Below are 20245 nucleotides of genomic sequence, written 5' to 3'. Positions count from 1 at the left end.
CATTCTTATGGGTTAAATATTTGACTAACTCCCGCAGATGGTTACATGTAGTGTGTGGTTTTGAGACTGCATCGAAACCGCAAAGTGAACTTAACAGCCTATTCATTGTGGTGGGCAGGACAATATAAATTAAAGCATGCAGAATCAGATTAGCAGCATTAAAACATGGGTGTCTGGATATCACTTTACCTTTCCGTTTAACGTGGAGAGGAGAACTTCAAGATCCTGAACAAACACCACAAACTAAAGCCAAGGCTGTAAGTGTAGTGATTTTTTTTACCTTTAACATTTGGCAAATCATTTATAAATTGCCTTTATGTGTCAAACATGTTAAGGATTGTCCTTTACATGCCCATGCGTGCACAGTTCTGGTTGTAAACTACGGTTTAATTAGGCCTTAATTGTTTTCAGCTCTTAAAGAGCTGGAGAGTTCAAGTTAACTGTAAAATCTTATAAGTAACTTGAAATCTGCAACTTGTTAGGAGCAGAGAAATTACAAAGGTCTGATTAAACAAATGATGAGTTCAATGAAGGGTCTAGTTAAGTACCTGAGAGCTCAGTGGAATGAAAACAGCAGACACGGGTGTGAGGACCGGGGTTGAGAACCTTTAGTTCAGTGGTATTTTCTGTCAAATGCAGACAGAAACTGTGTCGCTAACAGAAATTCAGTTTGGAGGACACAATTCAGAAGTTCAACATTTTAAACTTCGGAGTGTACAAATTATTAAAATATATCCTGCATTTTTTTGTTGAAAAAATACTACACACACGTTTTGTTTTTTCCCCAAAGCTGGTAGAAAGCAGTTTATTGCAACAGCAGAATTGGATTCATCATTGGTTTTCTTGCCTATTCAGCACACAGCAGATACACAGTGCAGTACAGGACATTAAGCCACACTGGACAGGATACATCGACAATTGTGATGACCAGCATCTTATTTGAGTCATTTGTTAAATCAGCACCTTTAGTTACAAAGGACGCCTCTGTGGCCCCACAAAAAGACTAAGAGTGTGGGAGATTACTGGTAACATCTATCAGTTGTAAAAATTTTAAAACTGCTCAGCCTAACATGGTCTGTGTATAATATATAGTATTTTTATATATAGTTGACATTTGAAAAAAATACAATGGCAAGGTTCCCTGCCCACATGTTTAGGCACCGCGTAAGAAAACTACAACTTAACATACCCTCCCCAGCACGGTCTTGCAGTATTGTTCTCTCAATTGTGGATTTATGACTACAGCCCGACTCGAGGGGGAAAAAAAAGCCTGTATTGAAACCCTAAAAGAGTACAGAAATGGAGTTCCTAAACAGCCATGCAAATTCATTGTAGTTATGAAGGGATGCCATGAATACAGTACATCAGGAGGTCTCCACACACTCACATGAAGGAATATCGGTCTGCTCCTGTATACAGCAAGAGGGAAGAGATACACGTTCCAGTGCAATAACAAACTACAGGGACAGGGTACCTGCACTCCACAGCTAACCAAACCGACAAGCTGGGTTAGAATGCACAGGGATGCATTTACTAATTGTGCCAAATCTTACATTGTTTTCATACGCAACTTTCAAAACTATAACAGAGAGCAGGTACATTATTCCGTTTTTAATGCAGACAGCAAGGTTTAAGACTGTGTGCTTTAGTTTTAGATATAACGTCAGCAATACAAAGATTACCAAAGTTTAATGGTCTGGCATGGGCGGTACCACACATCACTACTGTACTCATCCATCAGTTTCATTTGCTGTTGTTCATTGGTATATTGTTATAATGCTTGATCATGCACAACGGATTCTACACGAAGAGCAAAAAAAAAAAAAAAGCACAATTAAAATTCAAGATTAAGAACTTGAGGTTTTTAAGGTTATGGCCCATAGTTTAAAAGGAAGGGTGTGTGAGAAAAGCAGATTCACCGATACACAGATTCTATATGGATAAACAGTGACCGAGGTGGGGCTATACAAGCCCCTGATTCAAGTGCACACGCTCCTAGCTTTCTCTTGTGTTCTTGTCGTAGGAGGCAACCTGAAAAAAAAAATACAATTATTCTTTTGCAGCAGCCTTTCCAACTATTTCCAGGTTATAACATGCTTTCCATTTTGAGACTCATTTGACCACTTTCTTTTAGTTCCAGGCATGTGTTTTTTCTTCCTCAACATATCCAGTTAACACTAGTAGGATGAATATGTACGTTGTTAGTCCCTGAAGATAAACTGCAGTTCTAGTTTAATCAGAGAAACAAGCTTTCAGTGCCCTAGCTAGAACTAATCCTAATTAACATAATCCTAAACCGTTTACTTCCTAAATATCCCAAGAACCCAGTTTGTACAATAGACTGAGACAGCAAGTTTAATTCTGTTCAGAAGTATCATTCCTTACAAAAAATACACTGCTTCATTCCAGCCTTATGAGCTCCACATCGAAGATCAAAGTGGCGTCGGGCGGGATGATACCTGGATGGCCTTTAGACCCGTAGGCAAAATCAGGTGAGCATGTCAGCTTCGCTCTCTGACCAACACTCATCTGTTACAACAGGAAAAAAGCAGAGCAGAAACACTGGGGTTATTCACGTCCAGAGGTTTTACAAAAAGTGGAATAGGAAAACCTCTACCAGAGAGGAGTGCACAGATCTGGAAGGCAAAAACACAACCGACTACGCAGGTGAGAAATCCTTACAGTAACAACAATGTAAAAAAAAAAATGCACATTCGAGACCAGAGAAAATGTGGAAGATGTATTCTGGAAGAGGAGGGAAACATTTAAATCAAATTACAACAAGTCTGAAATCCTATTAGTGGATATCCTCATGGGGAGGAAACACATCCGTCCATTTAAGAGGCTCTCTTACGCAGTAATGTGCACTAATAAGATTTTACCATCATCCAAGTACTTCGAAAGTGAATTTGACAGCATGGTAGAGCTGTGTGCTACAGCGCCCATTTTGAAGATGTGCGTGCATGTGTGTGTTACGGGGGGCGGGGCTTAGTTCAGGGTGTCCAATCACGGTCCTGGAGGGCCATTCCACTCCAGGTTTAACAGGTAAAAGGATATAATGAATTTCTTCAGGGACTGGACAGAGGTTTAATTGGTTCAATTAAACACTTTATAATAGGCTTGGAACAGCCTACTTTGGCCACCCTTGACCTAGCTGATTAAGGCTAGTATCACTTTAAATGGTTTCAAGGGCTTTCCAACCCAAAAAACAAACTGATGTCAGCCATCGAACTAAGGGGTCCACGAAGGCCACGGTCACCATCTACCCCTCCTGCTTTTAGCTGAAAGGGAAGTGCACCAGGCTTATTTTAGCAGACGCTTTGTAGCGGCCCTACATTATCCGTTTTAAAAGTACTGCAAGATGCTCGAGATGACTAATAACATTAACCTTTCCTGTGACACAGTTCAATTATATTGTGTATGCCTTCTTTAAAAATGACTGCGGTTGCCTGCAAACACAAAGTATGTTTATAATAACCAAGCAAATTACAGGCACATATAAGGAGCTACAATCTGTACAGTTGGAGGGTCGGCATTCTTACAGCCAGGATAATAATGTACTTCTACACACACACACACACACACACATTATTATATTTTTTATATATATATATATATATATATATATATATATATATATATATATATATATATATATATATACACACACATTTTCAGAGACTAAGGTGGTTCATCATAGAAAGCATACGAAATGACATTGAGTAACTATTAAAAAGCACACTACAAGTTGTAAGACATAATATTCATTTAAGTTATCAAATGTTAAGTCATAGATATTTGTGTGGGTGGAAATACATATTTTAAATGAGAATTTACTGAAGATTAATGAGAGAGAATGAGAGAGAGAGAGAGAGAGAGAGAGAGAGAGTAAGCTGCATACCTGGGCAACTCCATCCTCCCATCCTCTAATCACTTCCTGGCTACCAATCTTGAATTTGAAGGGCTTGTTTCTGTCACGAGAGGAATCAAACTGCTTTCCATTTGTCAATGAGCCTAGAACAAAGAGCAGAGCACACGACTGCATTCACCACACTGCACAAGCACAAGAATGGAGGTGTCACAGCGAGAAAGAGCAGAACGGAGAGGCCTTGTCTAATGCACTTTATACAATTCAAGTATATTTGTGCCCTCGGTGTTACACGACTGACTGATCCAAGCCCTTTTTAAAAGATACACACACCAGGGCTGCACAGATATAGAGGCGAGGCTGGAAAGAGTGGAGCTGTTCTCCTTCCTTTGGTGTCCACCCTCAGGGATTTCCTGGACAGCACCATAGGAAAGCTTTTCAAAGCAATCGCTTTTTCCAGTAAACTTGAAATTTATTAAATGTTAATCCACAAACTAGAAATATGCATTGACATGTTTTATTTTCCACTCCAGTGTTACTACAAAATAAAGATCCTGCAGTTTTTTTTTTGTTTTTTTTTGTAAACCAAGCACAATAAAGCACAGGAAACGCAATAAACAGGAGGACGTGGACTCCACCTTCTTTATCAGGACAGTGGAAAGGATGTTATCGTTCCCTTAAAAACAATGTTCTCCTTCTAAAGGTCCTTGGTGTTAAATATGCAGTTGTTCCAGGCTTCAGTGAAACCACACAGAAGGCTGTGTTTAATTATCCTGCTTCCTAGGCTGTACAGTTGTGTAAACGGGGTCCTGAGAAACGATGTGAAATGTATATTAATTTCGACTAGTAACACTTTACCGCACAACAGCAATAGCTCTGTGGACTGACCATTAAAGAACGCCCTATCTTCTTGGGTGCAATTACACGACTGATGTCTAATGCTCTACTGACAATATGCATTACATCATGCTGTGGACGTTGAGAAAAAAAAAATCTATGCATTTGTTGTAGAAATCACTTTTTATTAAGAAATAAAACGTCAAATTTAACAAACGTTACACAACGTTACTCAAATGACCTTTTTTGAGAATTAACTTTTATCGTGATGTTAAAATGTCGACAATAGATAAAAGGCAGATGCAATTGTTGTATTCTTTGGTTAGTATCGCTTCAGTGACCTAGAAACCCATTCTGCGGCAGATTTCTGTCCTGTGCATACTGTACTGTATAATTAATAGCGCAAGAAAACGGGACTTCAATGAAACCCTTTGCATCCTACATTTAAATAGTACAAGGTCAGCACAGAATACAATGTTATACACATCAATAGCAATGTATCAGCCCGTCTATGTGCACGCATTCTGCAACGCAGCTGATCTGTTCAAATCCGAGCCAAAGAAATATAAATCAGGTTTTAAATCCCTGAACCTCCTTCAGTCTCTTTTTTTCTGTATATTAAAAATGGGTTGATCATTCCGTAGCAGAAAAAGCCTCTACGTGAAAACACATCCCTAGCCCCTCGTATAATTTATAGTATAATTTCACTCACAGTAAATGTGAAGCCGATTCAAGTAAGATTTCACTAATAACACAACGAGCTTTCTCTTCTTTTTTTGTCGCTGTTTTGCCATGCGGCCTAACAAACACATGACGCCAGACTCACCGACATAATGCACCACACAGGTCTGTCCTTTCTTAGGGAAGGTCCTTCCTGCAAGAAGCACACACACACACACAGGTCAGCGGCTATAATCTACTCAGAAACAAACGGAATACAAGGTCGCTCGATAAGAAACAGCAGATCCGTACCGTCTCCGGGGGTGATCGTCTCAACCTCGACTCCCATTTTGTCTCCGCGTCCCTCTGAGCTGAACTGCACGATCCAGAGCGCCGCTCCCACCCTTCCTGGACGAGAGCGCCGTGCGCGCACACGTGACGTGACGTGACGACACGGCGCGCCGCCTCTTCTCCCCTCCATCAGGGATGCCCGGATGGGAGCGGATATTTCTCATTTGGATTGCTGGTGTGGTACAGCCATGTGGTTTTGTTACAGTCGTCTTGTCCCCACCCGGCGACAAGCAGATCTGTCATTTCATTCATATTTGGTGCAAAGCATCCCCAACATCTTTTTATTTGTAATAATGCATGCTGTCAATACATCTGACTGTGCAACCGCGTTACTAGTTAAAGAATCCTGCAAGCGCTTTATAGAAATCTATGAACTATAAATCAATTATTATTATTATTATTATTATTATTATTATTACGTAGATAACATTTTTGCAACCGTGTATGTTACAACTGGAGTATGGCCGAGACTTAGGGAAATAAATCTGACAGCACTAATCACTGTTGTTATACGGTACACATTCTATTATTCCGAAATCTAGACGTTTACAAAACTCATTCCTGTTAGAATGTTCATTGCAGAAAGGTTCTCGAGTTCTTTTGTGGCTTCTAGAACACTCGTAATATCCGCAGTAATGTCTTCAATTCTATGTGCCAAAGTTGCATTTGTTTACACCAGTTTTACTACACAGTTCACCATACAGTGCATGTGAAGTGTTATTTATGAAATAAGACTATGTGACCCATGCACGTAGGTCCAACAGTCCTATTTATTCTAGTCACGCCTAACTGCATTCCATCAGCCCGTTCATGAGTTATTAATTACTGCATGCATGGCAAAGCTATTTGGATGGAAAATAAGAACACAGCTGACATTAGCTCAATGTCGCCTCCTTGAGGCCGAAGAGGTCATTTACAGTCAGCTGTGTTCTTCAATGAACATGGAACGCACGTTAGCAGAAAAAAAGACAAACGGGTTTGAACTGTTACTGTATATAGATTTACAGCATTAAATAAAATATATAGAAAAGCACAATTATTTAAAAAAATAATAATAATAATAATTTGCAAGCAGACAAAATAAAAGACATTATACCATCCCGGTTTCCTACTGTCAGATAAATAACAGATAACCTGTTCAACACAGAATCTTTAATCTTCTGTTCTTCAATGAAATGAGGAATATAAGACTAGCTTTTGTTTTATAAAGACCTGCCTGTTTCATAGAGACCAGGCCATCGTCACTGTGGTGAAAGTTTATTATGAAATACCTGAACCACGCAACAACAGTTTTAAAAAAGAGACAAGAGGACATACTATAATACACTGTGACTATGCCACAAGGTCACTGTGTATCAAACGGTTTTATTAAACCAAAACAATTATAGAAAGTACAAATATAAAGCAACAGTATTTGGTTTTGTAGGAAAATAGAATGCCTGTTTATATTCTATATATAACATAAATGGTGATAATCCTGTCCAGAAACATGACATTTGGGGACTAACAATGACTGACCCTTCAATTCCAACCTGTGTGAAAGTCCTCCGAGTGCACATGGCAGTACAGTAGCACTGACTTGGTTTCCTTTTGGCAGCAGATTGTAAAAGCACATATAATGAAGCACAACTAGAAAGCACTGTTCACATCTTCCCTGGTTTCCTTCTCTCGCCTGAACAGAGAGAGAGAGAAATTAGAGGGTTCTTTTTAAAAACGAATTTTATATTCATTTTTAATCAAATCGTAAAAATAAAACAGCAACTGCAAAATCGATATCATGCAATAATGTCATATAATCAGCACACCGATGAAGGCACTAGCCAAAAACGTTTTCTACTTGATTGAGCAAGTTCGTCTAAGTTTTAACTCCTTATCAGGGTCTGTGAAACCAGCCATTGGTGTTCTCAAACTTGAGATGCCCCTCATAAAAGGGTCAAGGGTGAAAGCATGATAAAAACACAGGCAATCATGGAAAAGCATTGGGAACTATGGTAGGCAAAAAAAAACATAGCTAACCATGGAAAAGCACAACGACTGTGCAGATGTACCACGGTAAACTTGTCTAAGGGCTGAGCCCCCCCATCTTACCTTTGTATCTCGTCCAGCTCTCTCTTGATCTCTCTCCTCCGCTCCTCGTTGATGGGGTAGAAGTAGAAGATGAGCATGCCCAGCAGGAGCAGCACCACAGGGGCCGGAGCGAACAGGACCCTCAGAGTGGTGATCACTGCAGGCTTGTGTGAGCAGGCCCCCGGCTTGTAACCTGCGAAACTGAGGCACAGCACAGAGCACTCAGACTCAGATCTGCTGGTGCATTTACCCCAAGCCAGGCTGACTTACTGAGCTTGCTTTGGAAAGAGACCCACTGCTTTGGAAAGAGACCCAAGGGTTACATCCAAGTCAGTGCTGATAACCCAGAAAAAAATACTATAGTTTGCTATATTCGACCACAGCGTGAGCACAGTATACTACAGGAAACTACAGGGTTTTTGGATGGTCCTATAGGCTTCCAATGCATAGCAGTTCACACCATTTCAGGCTTTACAAAGCAGCCTGTAATGACTGAAACTGCTTTTGCAGTCTTAAGATGGCATTTGTAATTTAACCTAGCCCCCAGCAAACCTGGTCTGCAGAAAACTGGGTGTGGTGAGTAGATCGCAAGGTGGCCAATGGAATACATTTTTGAAGGCACTTGAGTGTGGTGTCTATGGATGCTTTTCAACAGTAAGTTAATCTTCAGGGCACGGAGGGAATAGGCAGGAAGGTGGATCTCGTGTGTTGAACTCTACTTACTATAAACTCATGGCTGAAATTCCAAGGGACACCCCGCCACCAAATTTATTGAAGAAGACGTAGAAGGAGTAGAACAAAGGCTCCAGGTCAGTGCAGGTGGGGTTCTTCACTTTGAAATCATCCACCACGTCAGGCAGCATGGACCTGCAGACAAGGACCAGCACAAAGACAGTATGAACAGCAGAGTCTACGGTATACTGGCTCTGTCCACCCTTGTTGTCTCTACTCAAGCCCTTGGCACATTGCATGTATGGCAAGCGAAATCACTCACCATGGTAGTAGATAGAGAACTGCCAAGCTACTCCCAGCAAACGCAGACATGGCGAAGAACAGAGCCAGGCTGCTTTTGAATGAAGCTAAGGAGATGAGAGCTGGAATAAAGCACTGAGAGGAAAAGGAAGAATTCTGAGTGCTTATGATTGTTATTAATCTATCCAATTTTTTTGCTGATAATTATGCAAACATCAAATATTATTGCAAACATTATAAAAAGGTTTAAAAATAGAAAAATAACAATAAAACCAGAAGGGAATTACTCTAATAAAGATACACACCTTTTATTTTATTTGTGACAATGCATTCAGACAGCTGACCCATTGATTAGTTCTCACTTCTTGTATATTGCAGCACATTGCACTAACAGCTTGCAGCAGTGAGAATGGCTTTTCATCCATTCTACTATCTATGGACTAAAAGCTGTTCCAAAAAGCTATTAAGACAGAGTTGTGCCCATCAGGGACCTTGGTATAGTGTATAACACACAGCATGCTTATTTCCCATTCCATTTAACAACAGCACATTTCAATGCCATGGATACTATTCTTAGGTGTCTGTCAACGCTTTATTTCAGAGTCTTTTTGAACCCTTTATCATAAGCGTATGACAGCAGATCATGGTGTCTTAGTGAATGGGCAGTGTTTGGTTTGTTATATATGTTTGAAAAGTTTTTAAACATGTTTTTTCAAATTTGCTTATTGCATTTTACAGTAAAAAGTACTGCATCATCACTTATTGTTATTTCATAGAAGATACTAATCGATTGATTTAAACGGCAGTGAATTTAAATACTGTCCCTGATAATTAAAATGTGTGTAATACGGTTATGAAAATCCTACATCTAACAGTGCGTGCGAGTGTTCGCAATGCTTCAGCATTTCACTGCATCACTGTTTAAATAGACCCTACTGTCTAATTATGAATTTAGGCAGGTTTGCGTTTCTGTAAGTTAGAGTGTGTTTTTGATGTGGAGCAATCTTTGGCTCTTTGTAATACTGACAAAACATATTACTTCCTTCTGCTATTTTCCCCAAATATAACTAAGGAAATAAGTTAGTTTACTGCAGACGAACATTCAAATTAAACCCACGCATGGATTTGAAAGTTTGACTATGACCACAGCTGAATAAACAAATACACTATGAATATGATGGTCCACAGACAAAGGTCAACTAACAGCAGTGAAAGAAATGAATGGCACCTTGAGAGCCTGGCTTTGAAAAACTTACAGACAAGCCCACAAAAAGTGTGGTCTTCTTTCCAAATTTAACAAGTAGAAACTGCCACATGGGGATCGATAGAGTGGCCGTAACCTGTGGAGATATAAACAGATGTTTATTTCATCAGGTGAATGTAACAAAAGAGAATGCAAACGCAATTAGAAAGTCACCACAGTCTGCAGTGCATCCAATGGACCTACAGAAGCTCGGAGCTGCGTGCAACTATTCAGCAACAATCCTTTTCAAACTCTGCTTAACACTTCTTTAAACTTGATGACATGTTGGGGTAATTTTTGGTAAAGATATGTATTTATTCATTATAGGGAGGGATTTCTCCAAGTATAAAGTTTCTATGCGAGGCATGTGTCTCTCCATATTTCACACATTCAAATCAGGAAGATGATTTGCCTATACCGGAATGTTGTGTCTGTTCCTTGGGTCTGTGTATCAAGCCTCTCATGCCATTTCTAATAGGTTCAGATCACAAGCGAAGTAAGCTTGCTGATTTCCACCTAACCCCAAACTGACATCAGCCCACAACACCAGCACAGTTTGGTCCACTTGGCAGCCTCTGATTGAGAAGCAGTCCGGGACTGAACGGCAGGGGGAGTTCAGGACAGGAAGTCCGGGACTGAGAGGCAGGGGGAGTTCAGGACAGGAAGTCCGGGACTGAGAGGCAGAGGGAGTTCAGGAAATGATGGAGGTGCTGCAGGTTCGCTATAGGGGGCTATCGGGGGTGGGCTGGAGTTGAGAAGGAAAGATTTGATAGTACGAGTACCTACCAGGAATGTAAGGATGAGGTGCTGAAGGTAAGCCCCAAATCCAGCCGCATGAGTGCAGAACAAGGCAAGGTTTCCCTGGGACAGCTGAAAACAGTAAACACAGCACATCCTGATATCACATCGCTTCACAATATGAAGATCAATTCAATTCACTTGTTTCCCTGGAAAAAAAACCTTTAGCGCAAACAGAATACTGAGTTTAAAAAAGTAATGTATGTATACGGATTGAATGAGCGTGTTAATGGAATCACAGGCATGTTTCATTTAGTGGAGATTACCGTTGTGAGAAACAAAATCTAATGGAGATTGTGTGGAGACTGTGTGGTCCAGTGGTTAAAGAAAAGGGCTTGTAACCAGAAGGTCCCCGGTTCAAATCCCGGCTCAGCCACTGACTCATTGTGTGACCCTGTCACTTAACCTCCTTGTGCTCCGTCTTTCGGGTGAGACGTAATTGTAAGTGACTCTGCAGCTGATGCATAGTTCACACACCCGAGTCTCTGTAAGTCGCCTTGGACAAAGGCGTCTGCTAAATAAACAAATAATAATAATAATAATAATAATAATGAGTGTATTATTACCAATCTTGCTTACTTACGTACTTCATGAAATTATACCTTCCCGACAGCAGGGGAAAAAATAAACCCTTATTCATTTATCAGTTAAGGTAAGTGTACGAGGAATACTAGTCTACTGACCTGAAAAGCCAGTGATGAGAACAGGAATCCGAAAACAAGTCTGACGTACGGCGTGTGCTTTACTATACACCTCAGACCGGAGAAGAACGGCATCTTCGTTCTGCCCAATGGGCTGAGGGGAGCTGAGGGGAGCCACAGAGCATATCAGCCACAAAAACCATCTTGTTAAATAGAGTTTACAACAATCTTATTTCGTGACCTTGGATTAAATTAAGCCTATGGCACTCCAGTATGTATAGGCACAGCAGTGCTGTCAACTTTAACAGCATCAAGGTCTGTACATAGCCTCCCTTCCAAGAGGCTCTGCACCGCTAGGGAGCAAACTGAAAACCAGATTAAACCCAAGCTGTTTTCAGTCTAGCCTTGAATCAGCGTGCTGGGGAGTCAGGGGATGTGCCAGCTTCCTACATAGACATCCTCTCATAGTTCTCCTTTTTACTGGTAAACAGAAAAACAAGCCTGTTCTCCGACTCAGCCCATAATAGTCTTTTTTTTTAATTTTGAGAGTTTATTAGTCTTTTCTTAGAGTAAGTAGCGGGGTTCTGAAAAAATATAGCGTCACGCGTCCCCACCTGCTGCTACAACTGTTTAAATAACGTACCTGTCATTTTTCTTGTCATTGTTAACATCCTGACAACTTTTTACACTTATAACTTTAAAGTCTGTTTCAAAGCTCTTTTCAGAATGGCCGCTCTAGTGCACTAATAGTGTAAGGATTATTGCCTACATTGTCAAACAGGTAACACAGCAATAACACAGGATGTTAACAATGACAATAAAAACGACAGGTACGTTATTTAAACAGTTGTAGCACCACGTGGGATAGTAGAACGCGATATTTTTCGGAACCGCGCTACTTACTCTTGAAAATACTAAACGTTTTTTATAGGGTTTAAAATAAATGTATTTTCTGACAGGGGCCTGGATTAAATCTAAATCATGGTGCTGCCATAAAAATGATACAGTAGAGCTATGGAAGTGCCATAAACTGAGATTGTTAAAGCTCAACCCTGAGAACTGCGGGCGCCTCATCTGTCTTACCTGGGTGCTCTTTTACTCCCAGGAACATGACTAGACAGCAGACAATCTGAATCCCACACAGGACTGCGGCTGCAATCGCATAGGCCCTTCTCTGGAAAACAGTATTCCAGGGTTAAGCAGTTTGTCAAACAGCAGCTAGCAATGTCGTTATGATATACAGTGCAACGTCTGGACGGCAGCGAGTGAAAACATCATCTGTGCAGCTAAAAAAAAAACTAATGACTGAATTGAAAGCACGTTAAAATACATTCAAAAAAGGCAAAGGGGAATATGAACGAAAAGGAGCAAGTTTACTCATTATCAACAGCCACAATGATAGGAATGGCAGCAACCTGTTCACAGTTCTACATGCCAACACAATATGAGCTGCCACTTGCGTTCCTGAGCGCTTGTTGTGCCATTGCAGATGTACAGTGTGCACACATGTCTTGTATTGTTATCTAACTGTGCAGAACAACAGAAGGGCTGATCAGAGAGAAGCTGACCGTGTTGGAGAGGGTGTCGGCGAGTGGCGAGGTGCTGTTGAGCTCTGTGGAGTTCAGCATGCCGCAGGTCTGTGCTGTCTTGGCGTGGTACACTCCCACGATCTGGCCCTGGATCGTGGCTCCTGCCAGGGTCCCAAACACCTCCATCCCCATCCCTGCATTGAGGAAGAGCAGCTTTCATTAGGACAGCGTGCAGCGAGACGGCACAGACCAGCGCAGACACATTAAAATGCACGGCATGTTCAAGACTATACTACACAACACGCAGGGATATATGTGTTATATCACTAGGTCTGTCTGCAGTCCTTATCTGGACTCTATTAGATTGTGTAAGCATGGGATTGCATCAGAGTGCAGATACATCGCTCTGCTCAGGAAGTAGACCCACTGTTTCCCTGGGGGAGCTGGGTGTCGCTGACCTCACTAGACACTGAGACCAAGCTGGGTGTGGGTTGCACTCCTACTCCCTAGATTGACAGCTGTGTTTCCATCTGCACCATAAACATGCTGTGAAATCAGATCACATCTTTTTCTGATATCGGACTGGCTCTGCAATCCAAGCTATGCCTGTATGTGTCATTATTATTAATAATATTAGAACACAACCAAACACATAGTACCGCTTTCCAGTAGTTTATTTATATATATATATATATATATATATATATATATATATATATATATATAATTACTCACAGCTGTGAATCGTTTCACTTACTGTATGCTGTGGCTGAGTCTCTGTCTCTCTGATCTCCTCCCAGGAACATGTTCAGAGCTGAATATGGCACATGGTAGCACTGCAGACACAGGGTCACACAACAAATCAACTCATCTTCTTGACAGATTTGCTGAGTTTCCACTTTATTCTAATTGGCATTGCTTTAATTCCATTCACTCTTTCTCTCTGAAACACAAACAAGTTAAAGGACCTTCCAAGTGCTGGGTGTAGACTGGAGGGTCGTCTTCAGAGATGAAAACTGATTTAACTGCATGGCAACTTCGGCATTCGTTTGCCATGCTTATGCTGCACAATAACTGTGCTTCTGCACATGTATTCTGATATATACCTGAGCTTTGCCATCCACGACCGTGCTTTAACATGTTTTCACCATGCCTTTGCTATGCTGTTCTGCAATCGGTATGCTGAGGGATGTTTCATTAAACTACCACCCTTGTCACTTGTCTTGTATACCCCAGTTTACACTAGCCACTTATAAGCTGGCTTTGAGGTAGCTTACATCTTAGGATGTTTTTTTTTTTTTTTGTAGAGTTAACGCAGCTGGCCTGCTTCAGAGGGTGGCTTTGGTCTCTACTGTGAACGCATCGGTCCCTGAGCAACGCCCGCAGTGTCAGTGTCACTCAGCCGTTTCCTTGAGAACAGGCTGCATAAGGAGATGATTGTGCTTAAAAAAAAAGAACAGTCTATTCTGCTGCGGTCAACAGTGTCGCCATCATTTCCAAACAGCAGCCTCAGTCCGCACCGTCAATTTAAAAAGGGAAATGGAAAGACTGCTACCAACACACAGTGTGTCAGTATTTAAAGTGATAAGAGGATCGCTGACTCCCTTTAACGAAACCAGTACAGGGTCATACAGAGGGTCCTCCCGATTGGGTAATTAATCACACAGTACCCAGAAGATTAAAACTTCTTCTATAAAATCAGATTATAAGCAAATAAAATTTGTAATAAAAGGTTTGTGAATACAGATGGACTGACGGATCAGCGCATAACAAACACCCTTTTTTTTTTTTACTGAGGACTGTGGCAGTGCAGAGGTTATTAAATCAACAGCACTGAATTGCAGTCTACCGACTCTGGGTTTGCTATTTGTTGGCCTGCCCTCCGGCTCACACAGCAAGATGTTTGTGACAGTGAACCCCTTGTTCCCTCTGACAGAAAGGAAATTCCAGCCCAATCCCTCCACAGCTTTCACATCTGCTCCAAAGTGCACCAAACCAAAACAAAAACATGCATTTTGTTTCTGAAAAGCCTGACTCAAACACTGTGAATTTTTTTTTTTCGTATGCAGTCTGCAAATCGACATGTCTTGCCAGCCTGAGTTTAGGAAATCAAAAGAGGATAACTAATCCCGTATTGGCCCCGTAGAATAATCTGGAACAAATAATTATATATTCCCCTCTCTCATTTTGCCATTCGTGCCAAATTTACAAAGCATTTACCACCAAGCTAAATGAAAAACAAACTTCCAAACGCTTAAGTTTTCTTTTTTAAAAAATAGAATGGTGTTAACCAGGCCAGGAACAAAAGATGAAAACAATATACATGGCTACTTTAAACCCTCTGCTGGCTCGCAGGAACATTAGCTGTAATTCTTTGTTTGGAAAGAACAACTAATGCAGCCTGTCTGTACAAAACTTTGGTGCCAAAACACCAGAGGCTTGGCAGAGAGATTACATTATATTGTTGTTCACAAAGAAATTGCTGGGAGATGAAGGATAAAAAAGAATTGGGGTAATATTAGATGCTTTCACGTGGGATTGAATTAAGACTCCCGCTGTACAGAGGTTCAAGCCACTCTAAGGTGTGACGATGAGCTGTCAATCACACACCTCACAGGTCACAAGCCTGGGTGTGTAATACTAAACTCAGATTAAAATCTGCAGCAGCTCATAACACAAGGCACTGGCTCTCGTATTTCCACCTCTATGTCAGGTAGCAAACCAAAGCGCTGAGTGCAGTGTGAGGGTGTCTTACACTCATGAAGGTCTGGAAGAGGCAGTAGGTGATGAAGTACCAGGAGAAGCTGAAGGCAGGAGACATGGTGTCAGCGGGGGTGAACCACAGCATGAAGTACATGAGGACTGCAAAGGGCATGGACAGCACCATCCTGCAACACAGCACAGGGATCGTTTAGCATTGAGAGCGCACAAGACTGGCAAACAGTAACACAGGGTGTGTCGGGTGTCTCTTACTGGCCTTGTGCAGCTCGGGAAGAGGACTGCAAAGCAAAGCTGAGCAGCTCAACCTGTGTGAAATGCTGTCTCTTATAACAGTCCTTTATACAGTATAATAGAAGCAGCACAGAATAGATATAGAGTAGCCAATGAGACAATATACTGTTATCTCCAGGGTTTCATTTGTAAACAAAACCGGACCTTATACACCTAATGTCATGACCTTATAGCTTTTTTTTGGCATTTTTATTATTATTATTATTATTTATTTCTTAGCAGATGCCCTTATCCAGGGCGACTTACAATCGTAAGCAAATACATTTCAAGAATATTGTTTCAAGAGTTTTGCATCTGTGAAAAGAAATCTAAGCCATTTCCTTCCCTGTTCTGCTTCTTCTTTTAATGTAACTTTACTGCAGCACAATACTAGACCTTCTCCTGTTTGAGAATTATTTAAAGAGGATGCTCAGCCCTTTTGATGACTCAAACACAGTGGAATATTCATGAAACTGCGCTAGACTGCAGCTGGGTTCTTAATCAGAAGCCCAGGAAAGTTACATGGATATCCAGCTTCATTGTATTCAGTATAAATCAGGGAGGCTCGCCACTGTCCCACTTTAACACGACAGCAACTAATAAAAGAATTAGGATTTGAGATCGATGGCACTGTAGCCGTGCACTTGCAGTACAGCTTCGTCCCAAACGGCCGAAGAATAAAGGAGACACTCAGTACAGCGTGCGTAAGGACCCGTGGGGTTGAACAGGTGCACACTTAATACAATTAATGCTGGTGCTAAATTGCTCCATTTTTATATTACCCAACTCACCAGGGGATCAGCTTGCCATATCTAGTCATCCCACTTCTGCTCACCAGGTATCCAACAACAGGGTCTGTGACAGCATCCCAGGCCCGGCCCATGAACAGAATCATGGACACATAGAATGCCTCCATCTAAACCAAACAGAGGCACATTACTGATAGCAGCACATGTGAGCAGCCTAACTGGTGGGTGTGTGTGTGTGTGTGTGTGTGTGTGTGTGTGTGTGTGTGTGTCAGTGTGTGCTTGCGTCCGTCAGTGTGTGTGTGTAAATAACACTGAATCTGAAGCCTGTGTCTCAAGTGGTTCCTGAGATACAGGGTGTTAAATGCGTAAAATGTTGTAGGCATTGTGTTAAGTGCCGGTTCTAATCAATCACCAGACATTTACTGCAATTTAGACTTGACAAGAGTTTTTTTTTTTTTTAAACAAAACAACACGTACATTTTCTCCAAGTCTTGACGATCATTCTTTGCCTCTGTTTAAGGTCACAGGCAGAAGTGTGCTTTACTAACCTGTACCACATCCAGCAGAAAGAGCTGCAGGAAGAAGGCCAGTGCGTTGGCAGTCATCTGATACGGAGCTCCCCCGATCGCATAGCAGAGTTTCCTGGACAGAGGCAGCCTCCCGGCCCCTTTCTGCGAAGGGGAGACCTGCAAGGAGACGTGCCAAAGTTCAATCAGCATTTATACTGAATACAATGAAGCTGGATATCCATGTAACTTTCCTGGGCTTCTGATTAAGAACCCAGCAGCAGTCTAGCACAGTTTCATAAATATTCCACTGTGTTTGATTCATCAAAAGGACTGAGCATCCTCAAATATGAAAACTTTAACATAGAAATAAAGAAACTTATAATCAAATACATAATCAATAATTTATGCAGAATGTCATCTCCTACAATTTATATATAATACACAGACACACACGTGATTAGATATCTATATAGAAGACACATGTATGGATTGAAAACAGACACACAAATACTAGTTGTATCAATTGCTGTTTCAATCTAATTTGTTGCAAATTTAATTAGGATGTTCTTTAGCCCTGTGTCCCTTCCCAGTACTATCAGTACAGAAATTAGCAGAACAGCATTTGGAAACATGTCCTGTAGTTCCCCTTTGATAATATTTTGCTTCCTTCTTAGCTGTCAGTTACAGAAGACTCATTTCTATGGGGCTGACAAGGTGTTATCCAGTGAGGGGTTTATTTTATACCTCCTTTTTAAAACCACTACAATAGAAAATACAGGGAAATGTGGTCCGCAAAATATCAAGAGTATTCCTTTTAGGGTGGTGTTTTTACAGACCATTCAAATCATTGGAGTAGTGGTCAGGGCTCTGGACTCTTGACCGGAGGGGCGTGGGTTCAATCCCAGGTGGGGGACGCTGCTGCTGTACCCTTGAGCAAGGTACTTTACCTAGATTGCTCCAGTAAAAACCCAACTGTATAAATGGGTAATTGTATGTAAAAATAATGTGGTATCTTGTAAAAATTTTAAGTTGCCCTGGCTAAGGGCGTCTACTAAGAAATAAATAATAATAATTAACCATTCAAGACATGTCCTTTATTCACAATCCTTGTGGTAGTGTGTTGTATATGTCTATATAAAATGTTGTATATGAGAATAATACATGCACCTCTTTGTATATCTTTTTAATGAGCAACAATGAAACCAGTTAAAGATGCCAGCAAAACAAATCATATACACAAGCCTCAAGCAAGTATTGAGATGGAGTTGGGCTTGCTTCGCCCTTTAATCCCACCCAGATCTATTAGTTACAAACTATGTTCCTATCCCTGAATAGATAACAGCCTATATCACAGCTTAATAACATGCATGTTATGAGAACCCAGCCCCACAGGTGTGGAAGCAGCTCAGGTATTACCCTTTACTGCAAAGGTAACGTGTTCATTATTTACACTAGTGGTAATAACTGTCAATACTGCACCAGCATGCAGATTACTGTTGCAGGCTGCAGTATAAAACGTTTCCCTTACAATTTATTAGGAATGTCGTCGTCTGTAGCAGATGATTTAAAGAATCTAGGGATTTGAGGGGTTCCATTACGGGGGGAAAAACATCCAACTGCAAACAGATGTACCGGTAACAAAACACTGCGCTATGTGTGTTTCGGTCATTTTCTCATATTCCACAATGATATGGGTAACTGTACCATATGAAATGCTTGGATTATACGCTTGTAGAAGGAAGAGCATTTTTTGCAGGTTTTAAATGTGTAATATAGCATGCAGTAAATTTGTTTCCTGTCCATGTGAAAATAACTACAGTACTGCCAAAACATGACTGCGGTATAGTATATAAAACACGTTGTTTCTAACTTTACAAAAAGACAATAAAAACAGCAATATCAATCAATAATTTCAGATTACACAATGCGCATCTTTTGGATTAATTTCCCTGAACGCGGTAATTTCAATAGCCGTGATTCGAAAAAAAAAAAAAAATACTCTCAGAATAACAAAAAAAAAAATCATAACTAAAACTTACTCTGTCTGGATCCCCGTGGTTCAGTCCACGGTTCTCTGGTCCGGGATTCTCCTTATCTTGCATCTCATTCATCCTCCTACTCGCACTAACACGAACAGCGAGGAACGCTTCCCTGTAGTAACCCCGCACAAGTTGTGCAATTACAGTACTGCCTGTACGATGCCAATCGTCGGTGTTTCATTCCGCCCAAGACGGCTTGCATATTAATATCTTAGCTTTTTCAGTAGATTCCTTACATAATGTGTGAATGCAATGTGTTTTGACACAGGATATGACCGTGCTGATATCATATGACACTGGTTAAACTTTGAGATGTGGATTAAAAACATACGAGTAGAACTAATTTGCATGATATTTACACGTACAAAAAAAGTTGTACATTTTTTTGCAGCCTGCATATTTTATTTAACAAACGTAGTTTTCGTTTTGTTTGCTTCTGTACATGTATTAATCGTTCCAGATCGTTGCAGCAAATTGTTAAAATAGTGAGTTTTGAGTTTATCGACTACTTTTCTCCTTGGATATAGAGCTGTTTTTTCTTTGAATTTGTCTACAACAATGCACTGCATGAAAAGACCTTGACTAAACGAAGCCACTTGAACCACCACGTGCTGCAAGCAACCAACTACTTAAGGTGTGAGCCTTGAGGCAGCTATACATGAATCAAGTAAAGCAGGATTCTGCTAATTCAAAAATCAGTTGAAGCGATTTGTATGTCTGGACTACCTTTAGCCTTTTCCAAGACTGCCAAAAAGGAAAGTGCTATAAGATGTATGTATATTATTAAGCGTTCATCCACACACTCCTTAGAATCAATACCAGGTCTGTATTACCTTCTCAGTTGATCACATACCATGTGCATGAAGGGTGGACAATTTGCCTGGCTAACAAGGTTGAAGGTTTTTGCAGACACCAGGCGCTCTAAACTGTCACCCACACCTGGGATGTGCAGAAATGCATAGAGCCTGTAATCACTTTTACAGACCTATTG

At 40.9% G+C, this 20245-nt stretch overlaps 2 protein-coding genes across 2 annotated transcripts; both read right to left on the bottom strand.

Moving 5' to 3' along the window:
* Positions 1-771: 771 nt before the first annotated feature.
* Positions 772-5868, bottom strand: LOC117430817 (peptidyl-prolyl cis-trans isomerase FKBP1A). The gene is made up of 5 exons (XM_034051358.3): positions 5678-5868; positions 5532-5579; positions 3902-4014; positions 2386-2529; positions 772-2031 (listed from the first exon to the last, which is right to left on the bottom strand). Exons 1-4 carry the CDS (start codon positions 5844-5846, stop codon positions 2401-2403), a joined length of 459 nt encoding a protein of 152 aa, XP_033907249.2. The 5' UTR covers positions 5847-5868; the 3' UTR covers positions 772-2031; positions 2386-2400.
* A 1089-nt stretch (positions 5869-6957) lies between these two features.
* LOC117411992 (sodium-dependent lysophosphatidylcholine symporter 1-B-like) lies at positions 6958-19482 on the bottom strand. Its single transcript, XM_058990837.1, has 14 exons — positions 19255-19482; positions 17255-17392; positions 16749-16873; positions 15722-15854; positions 13724-13802; positions 13006-13160; positions 12521-12611; positions 11480-11601; positions 10785-10868; positions 10012-10095; positions 8778-8890; positions 8507-8650; positions 7805-7984; positions 6958-7388 (listed from the first exon to the last, which is right to left on the bottom strand). The coding sequence occupies exons 1-14, from the start codon at positions 19324-19326 to the stop codon at positions 7346-7348; spliced, it is 1563 nt and encodes a 520-aa protein (XP_058846820.1). The 5' UTR covers positions 19327-19482; the 3' UTR covers positions 6958-7345.
* Positions 19483-20245: the final 763 nt, after the last annotated feature.

The sequence above is a fragment of the Acipenser ruthenus genome, chromosome 18 (assembly GCF_902713425.1).
Source record: "Acipenser ruthenus chromosome 18, fAciRut3.2 maternal haplotype, whole genome shotgun sequence".
NCBI lineage: Eukaryota > Metazoa > Chordata > Actinopteri > Acipenseriformes > Acipenseridae > Acipenser > Acipenser ruthenus.
Note: the sequence above shows the minus strand (reverse complement) of the source record. Positions and strands in the feature narration are given on the sequence as shown.

Bases quoted from the DNA above. Each gene is read 5' to 3' on its own strand.
- LOC117411992 (XM_058990837.1), bottom strand. From the start codon at position 19,326: ATGAATGAGATGCAAGATAAGGAGAATCCCGGACCAGAGAACCGTGGA. The intron at 10,869-11,479 runs GTCAGTAGACTA...TACTGTTTTCAG, and splicing joins TCTCATCACTGGCTTTTCAG to CTGTCCCAGGGAAACCTTGC. The intron at 7,389-7,804 runs GTAAGATGGGGG...CTCTCTGTTCAG, and splicing joins GAGCTGGACGAGATACAAAG to GCGAGAGAAGGAAACCAGGG.
- LOC117430817 (XM_034051358.3), bottom strand. From the start codon at position 5,846: ATGGAGGGGAGAAGAGGCGGCGCGCCGTGTCGTCACGTCACGTCACGT. The intron at 5,580-5,677 runs GTACGGATCTGC...TGCTTCTTGCAG, and splicing joins GACGATCACCCCCGGAGACG to GAAGGACCTTCCCTAAGAAA. The intron at 2,530-3,901 runs GTATGCAGCTTA...CTGTTGTAACAG, and splicing joins GGGAGGATGGAGTTGCCCAG to ATGAGTGTTGGTCAGAGAGC.